Here is a 19602-nt window from a genome sequence, read left to right as displayed (position 1 = left end):
GTTTCGTCCACATCAGCTGGGACTCCATTTATTAAAATATTCGCGTTCACATGCCACAGCTGACGCGACAGGAGTGACCGGGGGTGAGGAGCATGCTGGGATATCCAACACCACCCCCACAGTAGGCCAGCTAACTATATGAATATATTTAATGATTGTAGATTAAATATTTACTCATGATCCCATCCAAAAATGCCTCAGTGGCCTTTAGTGTATATTGGACATGCTCATGTTTGCACAATGCATCTCAACTATTAAAGCTGCTGGGCAAGATCAATACACCCTCATCGTGCTAAACAGAGACCGACTAAAGAGCAACATCCTTCTCTACAAAAGGAGCATTTACTGACCGCGAGGAAACACTGAGACATAAATACAAAAAGCCTCGGCTGTCTGAAGGCACAGATACCAAACCCAACATTTCTGATGCTGCGAGCACTGCTGTCTAGAGGCTTGAGCCATGACCTGTGCTGCACCCAGTGCAGCATATCCCTTGATATGTGTGCACATGCATGTGTGACAAAAATTGGACAAGAAAAATCTAACCACGTCTTTTCGTGGGTGTTGACATTTCTCTGTATGTCGTCGTATTTGCGTGCTTTCTGATGCTTTCTCTCTGTCTCTCTCCTTTTCTCTCTCTTTCTCGCCCTCTCTCTTTAGCTGCTGCAGCCACTCCACTCTTTGCCTTTGTTACCGTAGCAACCAATAGCAAAGCCAGGCAAAGATGTTCTATTGCAGTGGATGTAAAAGCGAGGAGGGCGGGTTCGCCCTCTAACACATACATATGTGTGAGCATTACACACATACTAATGCGTGTGCCCAAATCCCAAAGACACAATGGTATGAGTGAGCATGAACACCTACGTGGACACATATATGGGGAGGTGGGGGTCCCCTCTCTCTCAGCGAGGAGGGGGATGGGGGAGCTGCAAGCATTTTGTTTCCACATTATCCACACACTGGCTGCACAGTACAGCTCATTTGAAATCAATATGTCAACAATGGGATATATATTCATTGAAACACAACAATGTATTTTCTGTATTACACACTTAGATAATATGTGTACTGCTGCTGAGGCTCTTTTTATGGGGTTTCCCCTTTGAATATTTAATATTTAAAGTGAATCAGAATGAACTAACAGGATGATCATTGTTCTGGGTTCATTTAGAGCTATTCAAAAGAATAACTTCACTTGACATGAGTTAAGCTGTGTTGCCTTTGATTTGATTTGGACAAAAAATAAGTATGTGAGAAGATAATACAATCTTTCTTAATACTTATTATTAAATGAAGATCTGAGATGTTCTCTGTCGCAATATTATTAAAGGTTGACTTAAGGAAATGAAGAATAAAAGGTGGATAGAAAGTTAACTGTTAAAAGACATCAACACAAAGTCCTGGCTGAGGTGGAATACTTTAAATCTTCTCTTTTGTCACACACTTGCTTCTTAAAGAAGGTATGCAGACTAAAGCCCGGAATAAAGAAAGCCGGCCTGAGGGTAGAAACACAGACATGGGCTAAACTGGGAGAAGTGGGTCACCTTCACACTTCAGGACTCCACCCTACAAGAACTATAGCTTCATTAATAGACTCTAAGAAAGGTTTGATAAAAAATGGAAAAGGTGTGAACATACTGTAACCAAGACAGATATCAGATAGTATTTCTTACTTCGATAGTGTTGAACATTAATGTATAAGTAAGAGTTAAGACAAACATTGTTCTCAACATGAATCTCTCACAGCTTGTCCATTTACAACACCACTAGGTACAATATGTGTACTTAATAAATGTCACTCCGAATGTCACTGAAGCTTAAACAAATTAGATTTGAGCTGTCAGAGGGATTTGCTTTAATGAGATGAGAGAAATATTAGCACTTTCACACTGGTGATAGCATTCAGCTGGACTTACTGCCGCGTCACTGAAAACTGTACAACAAACACATGGATCTAAACAATCCAGAGGGTTTAAAACTCACTCTCTTGCCCAACTGGCTACCAGTATTTTGTACTGAAAGTGTTTGTAGCTTGTCACTCTAGTGTTGAACTTGTGAAAGGAATACATCAGAATGTGAGTGTTTCTTAGGAGCACAGAATTAGACAGACTTAGATGGTTGATACCACCTTGTTGTCTGTCGGATCCATATCATTTGTATGTTTCACAAATCTTTCATATCACGTGGCAACCTCGGTAGAATCACATGCTGTCAAATCAGTAGAAAGTATGGGATACTAACAGTGTTAACCAAACAGATACATTATACAATACTAATAATGGCTCTCAAAAATAACCTGTATGCACACATACAACAACTTGTTGAATGTTGAACTGTCTCTTCTCTTGAATAAACACCTGCTTGGTAACTTCCCTACTTGATTCGTGGCAGAATAAGTAATTCAAAACATTAAAAAGCATTACAAAAATGACTGATCGACTTAAAAAACAAACATTTGGTAGGCCAACCAACAAAAAGGGTGCAGCCCTATTTTCCACAAAAACAGGTCAGAACAAAATGTGTTAAGTGAAGACAAATATACGAAGGGATATGTATTTAGATAGACAGAACTGTTCTCATGCACTCATAAACAAACATGGTAAAGAGCAAGTATGTAAACACACCCATTCACACGCAAACTAGGGTTGTAACAGTATTAGATATCTCAGAAAACATCATGGTTTCACAATAGAGTTTCAGCTTGGGTCTTTAAATGTAATACCCCACTATGATTCTTTAAACTAAACTAAATAATACTTATGTTAATTTTCTATACCATGTTGTAATATGCAGCATAATACAGCGTATGTATGTATGTACACACACACACACACACACACACACACACACACACACACACACACACACACACACACACACACACACACACACACACACACACACACACACACACACACACACACAATCTTCTCTTCAGCAGTGGAATCACTGTGTCAAGTCTCTATCTTATCGAGGTGGAGGCGATATGCCCTCAAGTGGCTGCCTGTCTCCTCCGAACAGGTCTAATCAGAGTTAAGAGAATCTGTCTTTTGCTGATAAATATCCTAAAATACTATTCAATCTACAGGGTCATTTATATGCTAATGCAAGGGTTACCTCTGCACAGGCCTTTGACGCAGCTGTTATGTGTTTGTGTACGAAAGAGGGGAAAAAACGATAGAAAGAAGAGAGACATAGTGAGAGCGGACAGAGGGAGATGAAAGACTAGAAGAAGGTAGCGTAGGGAGAGAAGGGAGATGAAGGAGGAGAGGAGAGAAGATGCTGAGACACTGAGAGGAAGGGAGATATTCCCCTGGGTGAGTGCCATAGGTAATTAAAATAGGATGGACAGAGCTGGAGTCTAGCCAGAGAGAGCTCCATCTCCCCTCAGACTTAGACTAAGACTTCTTTCCCAATCAGGGCTTCTGCCTAAAGCCATATTGCTGCTAGTGACAGACACACAGTATCCTATGGATGCAGTGAGTTATCAGCTTATGCTTAATGGACATGTACATACAGGGGGATAAACACACAGCTCAGAAATGCAGGTGCAAAGCAATCAAACGCTCGCAAATTACTGAAATGAATTTGGGCTACAAAACAGGTAATGTATGTCCTTCTGGAGCTGCACACAAAAACAAAAAAAACACAAGCACACACACATTTATGGTGCTGTACAAAGCTGCAGCAAGGGCAAACGTTACTAACCAGAGTTTGACTGCAGTAAGCACATATACATTCACTGCACAGCTCTGAGAGCTAGAGGCGAGCGCATGAGTATGCAGTGCACGCACTCAGACACACACTATGAGCCCAGAGTGTCACACACACACACACACACACACACACACACACACACACACACACACACACACACACACACACACACACACACACACACACACACACACACACACACACACACACACACACCAGTGCGTATGACGACAATGAAGATGCTGTCTAATTACACTACAGTGACAATGTGTGAATTTGTCCTGTTTTAATGCTGCTATTATTTTTGTTTTGTCACACAGTGATAATGGTGGCACTTTGTACTGTACAAGGTAGTCCATGAAATATATCTGTAGGAAGCATATTTTCTTCTTCTTAATGAACACAACAAAGGAGTAATTTTCTTTCTTGTTATATAAAATAATTGTGAAACCAGCAAGCTTTCTGCTATATTCAAGGTGTGTTTGCTTTCTGTGTTTAACTGACCACAGCCCAACATCTCCCTGCCTGTCATTTTCTACTTTAACAAAGACTATGCTAAATAGGATGTGCTAATATCTCAATGTGGCAGCCATTAGCATATATATTTCATACCCTGTTAGTGGCTGTTCTTGTGCCGCCATAGAAGCAGGCTCAAGCTGAAAGGTAGCTCATATTCTCGTCATGTTGTTCTGTGTGTGCTGTGATCACCAGTAAGGGTAAATATAGCTCTTTTGGCAAAATCCTGCTAAGAGGATCACAGCTCACAATAGGTGGTCTACACACAACAGATATCAAAATGCCAAAGAGCCTGCTTGTGGATTGACATGTTCATGCACGCATGCACGCGCAGACACACACCTGCAGCGCTCACACTCATACGCAGAGACGACACCTCCCCTGAGAGCTTTCTCTCCACTTCGCAGGTATAATTGTGTTTCTGCTACACTTTGTTCCTCTCCTCTCAGTTGTGACTGGGCCCCGGATGAAAAGACATAATTAAAAGAGAAAAGTGTTTGTTTTGCGAAGAAGGGACGGGTGTGGGAGAGCACAGGATAAGGAGGAAGAAAGATTAGCCACAACAAAGCTTCATCAGGCAAAAAAAAACATCTCGAGTAACTGGGAGACAAAGGACTCTGATGTGCCTTTATCTCCAAATAAAAAAGTCTCCAAATCCTTCTGACTAAAAGCTGCCATAACTAACGCCTGCCGTTGGCTTAGGTGCTGGCTGAGTTTGTTGGACAACAAAAGCAGCAAAATATAACAGGGTACCAAGCTCCTGGGAAATGTGTATACCTGCATTCATTTTGTGCAAAGAAGTAAAAAGTCAAGTGCCTTAGCGGTGGCATTTGAGAAAAGGTTACTTCCTTATTTGCTTATTTTGTTTTGTGTGTGCGTGCAGTTGTGTGTTAGTGGCTCAGTAAAAGCATGAAGTGGATAGCTATTTTCTCACTTTGCAATTTTGCAATGTAAATGAGATCACAGAAGGTAAGAGATTAGACGAGCTTTATCTTCGAAGTTGAAACATCTGTGATATCACTCACAACCAATTTGGCTTTGAAACGAAGGCAGTTAAAAGGGAGGATCAGCTGAATGCTAAGAGAAGAGGTTCATTTGAGAGACAAACTAACTTTTTCTTCTCATGACCCTCACACACACTTCAACAAATACACTCATTAAATAGTGCATGTGTGGACCCTAAACCGCAACACAGGCCGTGCATGTCACATCATTGTTATTGTATGTATGAATGCTGCGTGTCTTTGTTGTATGTTGTCTATTCTGAATGGTTTGATGGCCCCTTAAAAGGAATAGCTTTGCTCTTCTCGTTGTACTTGTATAATGACAATAAATGCTTCTATTCTATTCTGACCTGATGAGGATGATAAGGAAAAAGGAGCGTCAAAGGTGTTGTTAAGGTGATACAGTGGATAGCGAAATATACATTGCAAAATGAACACACGTGACGCCTGTTAAAACACATGAGGAGACCTCACAATGTGAACAGGGATGAATAAAAAGAGGCTGCATCTCAGGGGAGAAATCAGAGAAGACAGAGAGTCATAAAACTGAAGATGCATGGCCGCTGTAAAGCATAAGAAGGATTTTCTACATTGAAATCCACTGCAGGGCATTATTACACGGTACATGTGGCTGATACAGCAACCACATCCACATGGAGCAGCCACCTTGGCCGCCTGAGTATCATTTATCTTATACGGTTTACGGCACCATGGACAATTTACATCAGAGTTTGCTATGGGCAGAGCTCCTCAGCTTCTGTGGTGCCTCATATCTCGCTCCTTTCCTTTTCAAACATCTGGAAGGAGTTGTATTCGAAAAGTTAAGCTCTTCAAAGCCTCTCACATCAACAAAGCGTGTTTTGCATAAGGGAGTTTATTTTGAATGTACCTGTCTCGGGATAAAAGCTACTTTCTGACAAGTAAAGAAAGTATGCCTGCATGACACCTGACACTCTGACTTTTTTAATCCTGCACAATGGCTCACTGCAGGAATAGGTCAACCAGCAGATGCCTGCTCAGCGAGGTCCCTCTGAACTCACCGCCCTGAGGTCTGCAGACTTCTACACAGTTTTTAAAGGTGTTGATTTCTTACTGAAGAATCCCACCAAACACAAACACCGCACTCTGTGTGAAACTGGAACTTCAAAAGAGACTGTAGCTGGCCGCTTTTGAGGAAAATCAGCATTCCTCCAAATCTCCTGAAACTAATCATAACTTTGCTTTGTTTTATGATCAGATTAGTTAATAATCCTGCTTATTTTCTGATACAGAGAGGGGAGGTTGCTTTAGGGGCAGATGGTAGTTGATACAGCACGTTTTGAAAGTTACTTCAAGTTCATCTGAACTCTATACTGTAGGAGCGTTCATTGACATTGCTTAGAATAAAACAGAGCAGTGAGTGGGAGGAATCTCCAGATTGTGTGAAACCAGGAAATCTACAGCAGTTCAAAGCAAGTGACAGTAGTATGAAAACAGTGTCCTGGGGGGCTTAGGTTTGGAGAAAAGAAACAAATCAATCCTGTTGTCTGATATGAAGTAGGAATAGAACACTACATGCTCAGAGCCACAAAGTCAGTCAATGTTCCTCTACTAGAGGTAAAGAGAGGAAATGTCAAAGGAACAAAGAAGCAACATGGCTCTACTTCCCAAATCATCTGTTTGTTTCATCTCACTATATTAAACACACACAAACACACTCACACAAGATCTGTCATTCAACACATTTCTAGCAACGTGCTTCTTAGCAACCCCAACACACTAATCTGCCGCTGATTTACTCTTTTTGTGGGAAGGCTTGCAATCCAATCTAATTTTTCCCGTGCTTGAGATGCCCTGTTTGCAGCTTAGCGTGTGTGATTGAATAGGGTCCTATGTGATCAATAGAGCTCATTAAATGTCCCTGTGGGCAGTTGTCTCACCCTAAGGCTCTCTTAAATTGCTTTTACATACAGACTGCTCTGCCCTATTACTTCAAGTGGCTCCAACTTTGTTTGGGGCATAATTAATTTTCTAATTGAATTACTCAAGCCTGGCCTTTGCATGCTTTTTCCCTAAATGTAGATTGAAGTATCCACTTGGTTCCCTTCAGCGTTGGCTGTGGGTGTTTTGGGACTTGTTTGGGATGGGCGGGTTTTAGACTGCCTTGCAAAGGGAGGCTGAGGAAACAGTGGCTGCACCTGTTGTTCCCTGCGGTTGCTGTGTGGTGGGGTTAGCACCTGCTCGTACGGCTGCTGTGTGGCTGTCTGTGTGGGCAGCGGGGATAACAGGGAGACCATTCACACCCGCTCAGACTGCTGTCTGCAGCCCCTCTCCCTAAACACTCATTCGCTCTGAGCTTTCTGCTCCATCATTTCTTTTTCTGTCTCTTACATCCTCAGCCTATCCCCTGTAGCCTATATGCCAGATTGCTATTACCACACTTTATCTTTTGTATCCCCAATCTTTCTGTCTGTGTTTCTGTCTATACCCTCTCCTCCTCCCCAATCCTACAATTGTTTTGGACTCAAACCATCTCTTCTTGCCTATCAACTAGCACAAAAACACAAACATAAACAGCTGCAGCTGGGAGCCGTTATAGTCCTTCTGTGGAGCTCGATAGCTTTTAGTGTGAAGGATGAAGTTGTTAACAATAAATTAGATACAGGCCTAAATCACTTCAGTAAGAGCTGGGATGGCAGTGAGTGAGCATTTAACTTGGGCCGTGCAGGTTGTGAGTTTGCAGTGTGTTTATGAGCAATTTAGGAGACAAGTTATAGGTGCAAGACATGTTTTGGACGAAGGATATATAGCCATATTTTAGAGTTTTCTCCCATTTCTTTGTCTGTGGAATTAAGTAAGACTCTGAGAAACAGCTATTTTGGCCATATGTCTAAATCATCTTCCATAAATAAAGTGTGCTCAGTGTATCCATCACACTGTTTCAGCTGGGAGTTAGTATTGACAAAATCAATTGACTTTCTTGCTTCCAAATCATCACACGTGACCTTTACTCCTATTAGCAAGAAACATTAAGCAAACATTTAATGAAGAATCATGAGTATACACAAAGGAACAACACAATTAAAAAGAGCCATAAGCCTCATTTAGATCACGACCTATGATCCGGGTCGTGATCCAAATGAGAATTTCAATCAGGCTTTGTGCTCATCGTTGTGATGCAGTGTTTTAATGTGCAAGTATTGTGGGCTGTTTTTGCTGAGACATCACTTCAAATATATTCGTAACGAGATAAACACTAAAATATACTATGCAACACGTGAAAGAACAATGATATGCAAAAAAGATATGCACAAAATAAAAACATCCAACTCGCAGCAGACACAAAGAGCAGTTCATGTCCACAAAGGTCCAACACAAATCTATTGGCGAACCGGAGGAGTAATAATGCAGCATCGCGTTCGGTGGCAGTTAAAAAATTGCGCACATGCTGTAGCCTATATACCTGTTCATCCCATCCACCCCCCGTTCCCCTCACATAAACATCTCTCAATCCCAACATTTGGCACACTCACCGCACCAGATGGCAGGTAGGGAGGCGGAGGCAGGTGCCAGTCGCCAACTCGCCCTCTCCGGTCGCTCTTATTCTTCTCTGTGGAGAAAAGGGTGATGGAAACCACGGCTCTCGGTATCCAAAGCCTCTCTGAAATAACAGCAGCTCCTCAGCCGCACCTCACCTGTCTCTTCCCTACGGATCCTGCGCGCCGCCGTAGCATCACCGTTTACCGAGCGCGTCCAAAACGCCCATTCAACTACAAAACGTTTTTCTTTCCCTGGAGAGATAGAGTCCGTAGTCTAAACGCGTTAGGAGTAACCTATGTGGCTTTCTGTGATCGTCAATACGTTTTTTCTCCCGGTAGGCTTGTGCAGACTGTGAAATCCCAGATCCTGCAATTGCGGTCTGTATTAAGTCTTCTTTCAGGAGCACCGGCCGCTTGTCTGCACTTGGCCAGGCTACGGCTTTGAAATCAGTAGTCAGCTAAATGTAATCCCCTCTTTAAATTTACAGTGGCGAGGTGAAATGTCCAACGCAGAGCAGTCACAGTGACAGCAGGGGCCCATAATTCACACCCCCTGAAACACAGTCCTGCAGTGGATCAATGATGAATGGTGAACCTCTCTCTCCCACTCTCTCTCTTTCTCTCTATCTCTCTCGCTCTTTCTCTTTCTCTCTCTCTCAAACACACACACACACACACACACACACACACACACTACACACACACACACACACACACACACACACACACACACACACACACACACACACACGCACGCACGCACGCACACACACACACACACGCACACGCACACGCACACACGTGCATCTTATCGATGGTAAATACTTGTTCAATTATGTTCAGTATTGGGCCTTACACACACAATATATATATATATATATATATATAGGCTATATGGATTGCTCCCCTATGTAGCTTTATGTTTATGTGTATATAATATACACTTACAAAAAAAACTGTCCTCAAATGTTTTAGTTCTGTCTTGTCGAAAATGATGTACACAATCCTACAGATAAAGACTGACTACCTGACTGTTGCCAAATTATTATTCTCATTTCGTAGTGAAAAGTATTCTAATGTGCATCATTCAAGTATAATTTTAAGGCAGGCAACTTTTACTTTCAAAATAATATGTACTTTTCCATTTTAAGATGATTACTTTATACTTCCCCGCTGGTTCTATATTTCAAGGGAATGATTGTACTTTTTACTCCACTATTTGTTTCACAGTTATGGCCAAATAAAAATATGATTTTGCATTAATTCATTTCCAACAGTTTGCAAAATATGATGCATTGTTATATTACAAACTGCCCCGCAGCATATTGACGTAGTTAAAATGGACTCCAACAGCAGCTATAACATTTAATGCTGTTTACATTTTAACACATCAGTAGCATGATCACTGACTTTTATTTTTGATACAAGTGGCCTACATTCAGGGCTGTTACTTATAGGCCCAACACCAACATTAGTATTAGTATTTTTAGACTGTGGTATGACCTTTTTACTCGAGTAAAGTATCTGAACAGGCTACTTGTTCCATCACTGAATGTGGATATTCAGACGAGTGAATATATTACACAAACCCCTTTTCTATATCATTCGTTTTGTATATTTAGTTAATATTTAAATAAGCGTGTTATTTTATAGGTATAATATTTAAAACAGTATCCTATCAAAAGAATGTAAATAAAGCCATCACAAAAGCCTATTTTAGCTTCTACAACCATAATGGTAGACTGTATTTACCTTTGAGAAAGAAAACTGTGAAATGTTGTACATTCAGTTGTTAGAAAAATGTCCGCAAACCCCTGATAAGATGTTCCCATTGTTTGTAACCTTTTATTGCAATATAAATTGTCATAATACATCACATCAAGGTACATTGTAATAAAGTTTTGAAAAATGACTATGCCTACGTCACTTCCGAGTTGAATCGGACAGTAGTACAAAAAAAATCTGGTTGCCATGAATTTCAGCTAGCTACCCAACGACATCTGTCAGTACAGTTGAGAAAAAACATCAATGTCAAGAGAAAGGAAGGATTTCCAAAACCTTTTACCGCTTCTGTGTACGAATAGGAGCACAGCAGCCTGCCTGCCTACTGTGAATCGGTAAGTAGCTAGCTTTGAGGCTAGCCTGGATAGCATGCTAGCTGCCGCCGCTAGCTGGTTACCCTGCTAACGATAGTTGATACTATTTATCTGTTAGTTAGCATTGACCTGTGTTGTTATTAGTGTGTAATAAAAGCAGTTATGTGTTGTCTTTTTGCATTTCCAGTTATATGTAATGCTTCGCTAAAACACTGCTCCCGTAATGTTCCCCCATCACTGGCTAACGTTAGAGGTTAATATCGTTGTTAACCATGTAGCTACCATTAGCATATCAGTCGCTCCCTGTATCTGTTTTGAGGGGGTGTTATAATTAGTCACCTGTGTCCACCATCACATTAGGGCATCTGAATCCCTGTAGTCCCACAATAAGATTTCAGCAACGTAAATATATGTATATATGCAGATCACTTCTGCACACATGAACGCTAGTTATTAACAGAAGCTGTACAATGATGACAATAACAACTGACTGTCCCTAACGAGCCGGTGATGCATTTGTGACTATACATTGTGATGTTGTTGCTTGATGTCTGTTGAGCCTTTTTTTGCTTGTTATTATTTCTTCTTATCAAGACCTTGCTGGCGCAGTGACTAGACCAGAAGACCTTGGCACCGTTGTGCCAGTTCATATCAAAACTCACGGATTTCTGAATCCAGGTACATATACAACAGGGTGTGTGTGAAGGGTTTCAACTAAGAAATTATTCTAAGATGCTTTTTAAAAAAAAAAATCTTACTTAAACTGACTTGACCTTCTAATAAATGATTGAAAAGCAAACATAGGATGTGATAAACCAATGAGCCACCTGCTGAGGTGACTACACATCATTTAAACATTTTCCTCATCTATACATATTTGGCCTTTGCTATCGATATAGTGCCACTGCTTGATTTCCCCTTAAAGTTAGAAAGATACATTTCACTGAAATGTTATTCTGACGATAGTGGACGGTTTGTCTTTTTACTCTCCATGTGTCATTTTGCTGCCACCTAATTACTCTGCCTACCATGTTCATTTTTTCCACCAGAAGATGAACGGTCTGTCCATTAGAGAACTATGCGGTCTGTTCTGCTGCCCCCCTTGCCCCAGCCGCATTGCAGCCAAACTAGCTTTCCTCCCTCCAGAGCCCACCTACGCCCTTCTCCCTGACCCAGATCCAAGTACTGGAGCTGCAACTGCTCCTGGGTCTGTTTCTGGGGCTACTCAGCCTTCTCTCGGAGCCCCAGGCCTGCGTTCCCGGGTGGGCACTGGTAGTGGAAGTGACAAAGGAGCCACTGCTGGACCTGCTGCTGCTGGACCTGCTGCTACTGGACCTGCTGCTGCTGGACCTGCTGCTGCTGCTGGAAGTGCGGCAGGTGCTGCAGGAGCAAGTGGTGCTGGAGGAGGGGTTGGCGGCAGTGGTTGGAGTGAGGGCAAGTGGAAGCTTCATCTCACAGAGAGAGCGGAGTTCCAGTATTCACAGAGAGAGCTGGATCTGACGGATGTATTCTTGACCAGATCTAGCCGAGGGAACAGGGTGGGCTGCATGTACATTCGCTGCGCCCCAAATGCCAGGTGAGACCCCTTCCTTGAGACTGAAGACTTAAAGATAACCCTGTATCTTTCTGGCCGTCTTTGTTTGAACAAATTACAAATATATTTTGCTCATAAAACATAATGTATTTCTATCAACTTGAGGTCCAGTTCAGCATTTTCCCTTCTTATCCTCAGCCAGCTGCTTCACTTTCTTCTTTTTTCTTCTTCCTTTTTCTCTTAGGTTTACAGTGTTGTTTTCCCATGGCAATGCAGTAGACCTGGGCCAGATGAGCAGCTTCTACATCGGCTTAGGCACACGCATCAACTGCAACATCTTTTCCTACGATTACTCAGGCTACGGTGTTAGCACTGGAAAGCCTTCTGAGAAGAACCTATATGCTGACATTGATGCTGCCTGGCACGCCCTGCGCTCCCGGTAAGCAACAGAAACCATTCCCATCTACACAGAACCCGAAATGAGCAGCCAACCAGCACCAGATGCCAGTTAAAGTGTCTTTGTTGGATAAAAACGCATGGGGAACTTGCATCTCTGGCCAGTTACTTTTTGTGAACTTTTGGTTGGCTGATTTATATACAAACTTTCTCCCTGCTGACCACAGTACCCTTACTCTGACTACCATCAACTCAAATCAAAGCAAAGTAATGGCTTTGTATCTATCAGGCTAATGATTGGCTGTTTCAAACTGTGCTCTGCATGAAGCCACTGCATCTGAAAGTTGGAGAATTATTCCTCTTGTTTATCTGCTGCCAGCATGGTTAATGAGCCTCATGTCAGCACACACATATTATTCCCACGAGGAATCACAGTAAAACTTTGAGGCCAATGACAAATTTAAAACTACAAACATTGGTGTTATAACTCAATTTGAATTTCCTCACTGAGTCCCTACTTACAGATTTGTGGAAGTGGGGTTGTGTGAGGTAGTTCCGCAGTCAGGGTATAGTATATGGTGATTGCCGCGGCCCAAGTTTGGAGAAGCAGATTGTAATCATGGTCCAGAAGTAAAGCAATATACTGCTATGGACGGGGTCAACATAATTAAGCAACATAAACAAAATCCATATCATTTTAAGTGTAAGCTAGTCTTAGAATATTTTTCCACTACTGTTTGACAGCCCTTTCCGACAGGGCCATCTTCATAATCACCAGACTCCTTCGCCAAAAACATTATTTTAAGCACAACATGGAAGTTGCTAATCTCTCGCTGCCTCCATTGGTTCATTTTTTGTGTTATTGTGGGACTATAATGTTTTTAAAGTTTAGTTTAGATCCACCGAAGTGACACAGTAAGACAATGTACCCAATCAATTCAGTGTTAGATAAGCAACTTCTGTGTTTTGTTGGGTCAAATTGCTGTTTTTTTTAATATATAACAGCTTCAGTATTCAGCAGAAAAGAGCTGTCTTACGGCAAGCTTAAGTGGCAAAAATATTCTTAATATAGAGTATGCTTTAACTAATATTGATTTTTTTTTAAATCTTTTAATACAATTGTCTGTTTATCCAAACAGCTATCCAACTGCTTTCTTCTACAGGAAACACACTCTGAAAGAGATACTGCACTCATCTGCATATGGAAATATTTACAGCACACACGAGTCCTTCATCTTGTTTATTGTTCTGTACTGAAATGTTTATGTGTGTCTGTGTTCTCTCAGCTATGGCATCAGCCCTGAGAATATCATCCTGTACGGACAGAGCATCGGCACGGTACCCACAGTGGACCTGGCGTCACGGTTTGAGTGTGCAGCTGTTGTCCTCCACTCCCCTCTTACCTCGGGCATGAGAGTGGCTTTCCCCGACACCAAGAAAACTTACTGCTTCGATGCCTTCCCTAAGTAAGTGTTTCCTTAAGGGCTGTTTTAAGTAGGAAACTCGGAAAGTTACAATGTATCGCTTTAAAAAGAAATATGAAAATGTGCATACACGTGTCTGATACGTATCTGGAGAAGGAGAAAGGTTGGGTATCGAGGAGATATATTGTGAGGCAATATAAATCCCTTTTGTTGTATCACTGAGGAAAATGTTGCATATCACTGAGTAGGTCTGCTTGACGGTAATAATAGGTTAACAAGACTTTGTTTATTTGGATCCCCATTTGGTTGCCTCGGCAACAGCTACTCTGGGTTTTTTACTTCAAATGTGACGAGGAACCTTGATTAGTCAGGCTTGATTAGCCAAAAACACATCTTCCCATTGGATATTTTATCTAGACAATTTTTTTTAAATAACATTTCTGGATAGTTTGATATATCAAGATGTATTTCTGTTTTTATACACATGAAAAGACAGATTTGAGCACTTAAGTAGACATGCCATCTATGTCATTGATGGTCAATACTGAAAAAATACCCCTTTTTCTCAAATGTATAATAATATAATATAATAATAACAATAATAATAGCCTCATTAATTTCTCCTGCAGCATAGAGAAAGTGTCAAAGATCCCGTCTCCAGTGCTCATCATCCACGGTACAGAAGACGAGGTGATCGACTTCTCTCACGGCTTGGCCCTGTTTGAGCGCTGCCCCAAGGCCGTGGAGCCCCTTTGGGTGGAGGGAGCCGGGCACAACGACATTGAGCTTTACAGTCAGTACCTGGAGAGGCTACGGCGCTTCATCAACCAGGACCTGGCTGCGCAACACGCCTGAAAAACAAGCGGCAGCCTCTCTGCGCTCGTGTGAATGAGATTGTGTGTGTGTGTGTGTGTGTGTGTGTGTGTGAACGTCGGCATGTTTGCAAAGTATGTGTGAGAAGTTGACCTAAAACGGTGTGTGATATTTTGTCACATCTGTGTGTCTTTGAAGCAGCACACCTTTAAGTTAATTTTCAACACAACATATGTTTAAATTATTTCCTGTTCGGGTGAAAACGCTTTTAAATATATCAGTAGCTAGGTGGTGAAACGCTAAAAACAAGAACCAAGATTGAACAAATTCACAAATCAGTTTTTTTATCTTGGGGGCATTTATGAATTACAGCTTTGAAAGGAGTCACTAACATGAATTAGGAAGTAACAACAATGTGCTTTGTCCAGAAAGGCACACAGATGTAATTTTTTATTATAACGTGTTACTGAATGAATGAGTCATGGATATAAGGGTTGAGTGTTTATTCATATCTCCATGGACATGTTTGTGTGTGTGTGCGTGTGTGTGTGTGTGTGAGAAGCAGTGCTGAAAGAAATGAAGGACATCCTGATGACTTGGACAGGTGGAGGAGGCTTATTGAGACTTATCAATTTGATGTTTTTTTTGTTGCGTGTGTGTATGAAGAATACCTCCACAGCTTGACCAGTTCTCTCTGCAGTGGACAAACACTGGTCAAGCATGTGCCCCCCCCTTCCCACCCCCCCACTTCCTGTTTACCTTTTTAATGGACATCCATGTGACTGCCAGGGCATTTCCCAAGTTGTTGTCCAGCTAACACTAACCTACTTCTATTTGTGTGGTTTGGGGGTCCATCTCCTTCCCTTTGGTGTCAGTTACGGAGAAACAAAAGGACTAGTCTGGAATACTGGCATGGCTTATATGGCTGTTGGGTTTCGCATACTTTCCTCTCCCTAATTTCTGACTGAAAAGATCCCAGAATGGCTTCCACTTTATTTCATGGCTGTGCTGTAGTTTTTGCCTTTACCTGTTCACAGAATTGCAGCAGAACCGTACAGGGAATTACTTCCTGTATTGATTTCCCCCCCATCAGGTCCTTCATATTTGTGATAGAGACGTCGGTGTGGTATAAATGGAAACGGGTCTTTTAGAGCCACATTGATAGCATCTCTGGAATTTTTAGAACACATATAGAAGTGAAGGATAATTTAGTCATTTCCATGTCCCATTTCGATGGTTTGGCTTTAAAAAGAAGGCTGTAGCCCTTCAGCATTTACTAATGTGTGACGTTTAAAGGTTGGACAGACAGCGCTGACTTGGTAACAGCAGGATGAATGTCAAGTATGAAGTTATAGTTAGATATTCTGTTTGTTGCTGAAATTAGATGAGAAGATTTATACCACTCGGCTTACTCGGACAAGAAATCGTCGTGCACATAACCTCGCATACAGCAACATTTCATTTTTGTTGTTGTGGATTACACTAACAAGATACAGCATGTTTATTTATTAATTTGTGAGGTGCTGGCAGGTGGATTTTGTTACATTTGTACAGTGCCAGGCTAGCTGTTTCATCCAGTTTCATGACTTTATGCTAAGCTAACGAGCTTTGACCTTAAGCGTACTTACATGACACATGAGTCGAATCAATCTTCTCCTCTAACCCTCGGCAATAGAGCAAATAAGTGTGTTTCCAGAATTGTTAACTCTACCGTTAAGTCTGAAGTGCCACTGTGGAGGTGTGTGGATAATTATAGTCTCTTTTGGTGACCGTACCCTTTTAGAGATTGATGTTCTGGCTAGATTTCTAACGGTTTAAGGAGATAAAAGTAGCTGCGGAGGTAACCAAACTAATGAGGATTAAGTGTGATTTATTCAGAATAATATTTTGCTCCACCAGAATCTCTTATGTGTGTTGCTGGTTAACTTGTAGTCTTACAGCACAGTTTTGTTTTCCATTTCTTGCTCCGGTAGCTCTCGTCACCAGGGTTAGTCCGCCTCCCGTTCATAATGCACATTTGTTTCTAACGTTTTTGTCTTGATGTAATTAATCCAAACTTGTTTGATGTAGTGTGGGGCCGTGGACGGTCTGTCTCAGAACCATGCATGTAGATTTTAGGACTAACGATGCGTTTAGGGTCAGGTGCCAGGACGGGACATCACGCCTACTAATAGCTCTGTGTAACCTCTGTGGCCCTAAATGTTCAGGAGCTCTCTTATGGGTGGCAGCACGCTTCATGTCTGACACAAGCCATAATTTGAGCCTCTCACTGTTGGTGTGGTGCAGGTTCCACCACACACACCTTTGCACATCATCAACACACACACACACACACACACACACACACACACACACACACACACACACACAGTTCATGTACTGTAGTATACAGTACATTTACACATTTATATCAGATCAAGCATGACAAAAGCAGGTCTTAAGTTCAGCACTATTGTACAAAGCATCCAAAGTGTAATAAGGGTATAAAATGTAAGTTTGTGTGTCTTCATTATTATTATTGACTGTCTTTTACAGGCCAGCATTAAGAATACTCGCATCATAACTAGTAAAAGACCCTGTGTTTAGACGGAAAAAAGTACTGGTCTGGTCCCAACGGTCGCAGGCTTGCGCCGCATTTTCAGATCTACACAAGGTGTCCGCTGCATAGGAGACGCATCAGTTTCAGTGGTAGTAGCTGCGGTTTTTTTAAGGGAACATGTACTGAACTAGCACTGATCTGATTACTCCATTGTGGGAGTACAAGTGGGTCTTAGTGAAGGCCACTCGCTTCCTGTCATCACTTCGAACAGGGAATCTTTTCATTCTCATCCTGTACTTTGTGTCTTCGATATTTAAATAATGGAAAACTGTTACCATCGTGGACAAGGGATCTGAGCTGTCAGAAGAAACTGAGAGTTATGGCCTCTCTCTGGAAGCAGAAGTAGGCATCAGTTTCTTTCCTGGACCGGACGTGTTATCAGGGAAACCACTGGATCCACCTTTCATTCATGGGGTTCAAGAAACGGGGCGGAGACTCGCCGTTTTATTGATGCACCACTATTATATATTGTATCCTCTGGCCCTGAATGTGTATTGATGGGGGTGGGGGGGTTGAACAGTGAAAACTGTATGCATGTCTATTGTGTTTTGCAGAGCAAGTGGGACGTTATCTCTATTATGTATTCTATGTGAGGTTAAAGCTGAACTCATGGCATTGGAACATTGAAGCGCTTTAAAAAAAAAACGGGACTTTTATTTGAATTTTTTTATTGCTGATACTAACTGATGTATTGTTATGAGTTTTGTGCTAGAGTTCAAGCAGGGCAGTGCTAGGGGGGAGGGTGGGGGGAGGGGCTAGACAATATTAGTGGGCTGTTTATATGGTTACTGTACTTACCTATTCTATTCTGTTTTATTATTTGTAATTTTATGTTGCTTTTTTGAACTGAGAATATGATGTAATGATATGAATTAATGGGACTGAATCTTGACCTTTTTATGGACAACAAAATAATAAAAAAGATCACTTATGTACAAAAACGTGAAACTGACTTTTGTTTTTAAAACAACCTTTTTTGTACAGTGCATACATTCACAAGTATGGACATCTGGTAGACACAATATACAAAATATTGCAATATTTGACACAGAAGTGAGATTGGGTTTAAAATCACAATATACTATAATCATTACTTACTAAAAACATCTCTTCACAGATGGAATAGATACATATATACACAGCTATAAAATACAGTTATTAAAATCCTGTATACACCCTCTTTGACAATATTGTATTTGAAATTTTATGGGAATAGTTCAAAATTATTTTCAGAATTAAACATTACACTTTGGATATTTTTTTCAAATCACACAATGTTAGAGCCCACCTCCTTTCCCTTATGTAACCAACTATTTCTCGAATCACATATTTTTAAACATCTGTCAACAGGACTGATATGGCAACAATTCCAGAGCAAAGTTTTTTATAAAAACTGTTCTTAAAAGAAATATCAGTGCCTGAATGTATAAGTGCAAGTGAAATCCTGCCTTGGTGCTTCACAGTGGAGTTTAATGGGAGTGACTGCCCTCTGCTGGCGGATTCTTGTCACTAACAGTCTTCATTCTGAAACATGTCACTAGATTCCAGTAGTGAATGTACACATTAGCCCGCGTTCACACCGAAGTACTTTTCCCCTTTAGTTCCGTTAGTACCCCTAATGTTGCGTTCACACCAAAAAGAGTACTGCCGGGAACTTTTACCCCCATTTGTAGTGCCTGGCTGCTAGAGAGGTGGTACTATCCTGGGGGGGAAAAGTACCCCAGTTCTGATTGGCTGGTAGAAGTTACTGAAGCCAGTCCCCAACTCCGGGGACTTACGGCCAGGGACTCCGGGTGGCAGTATACGCCGTGAAGTTGTTTGCGGCCTGCCAGTAAACCCAAAGCAGAAGAAGACGAAGTGACGTCGGCAGCTCATTTGCGTAACCTTCCCTCAGGGAAAAGTACTCCCGTGTGAACGCGATTGGTACTTAGTGCCCTGGGGTAATAAGTACCGGCACTAAGTACTGCAAAGTACACGGTGTGAAC

General features: G+C 41.6%; 1 protein-coding gene across 1 annotated transcript; it reads left to right on the top strand.

The window, feature by feature from the left end:
* The first annotated feature begins 10699 nt into the window (after window positions 1-10699).
* LOC104964210 (alpha/beta hydrolase domain-containing protein 17B-like) lies at window positions 10700-19296 on the top strand. Its single transcript, XM_010792947.1, has 6 exons — window positions 10700-10872; window positions 11446-11529; window positions 11901-12427; window positions 12630-12824; window positions 14068-14247; window positions 14835-19296. Exons 3-6 carry the CDS (start codon window positions 11904-11906, stop codon window positions 15058-15060), a joined length of 1125 nt encoding a protein of 374 aa, XP_010791249.1. The 5' UTR covers window positions 10700-10872; window positions 11446-11529; window positions 11901-11903; the 3' UTR covers window positions 15061-19296.
* The last annotated feature ends 306 nt before the right edge of the window (window positions 19297-19602 follow it).

Source organism: Notothenia coriiceps, unplaced genomic scaffold, assembly GCF_000735185.1.
Source record: "Notothenia coriiceps isolate Sejong01 unplaced genomic scaffold, NC01 NC01_scaffold00036833, whole genome shotgun sequence".
In the NCBI taxonomy this organism is placed as follows: domain Eukaryota; kingdom Metazoa; phylum Chordata; class Actinopteri; order Perciformes; family Nototheniidae; genus Notothenia; species Notothenia coriiceps.
Note: the sequence above shows the minus strand (reverse complement) of the source record. Positions and strands in the feature narration are given on the sequence as shown.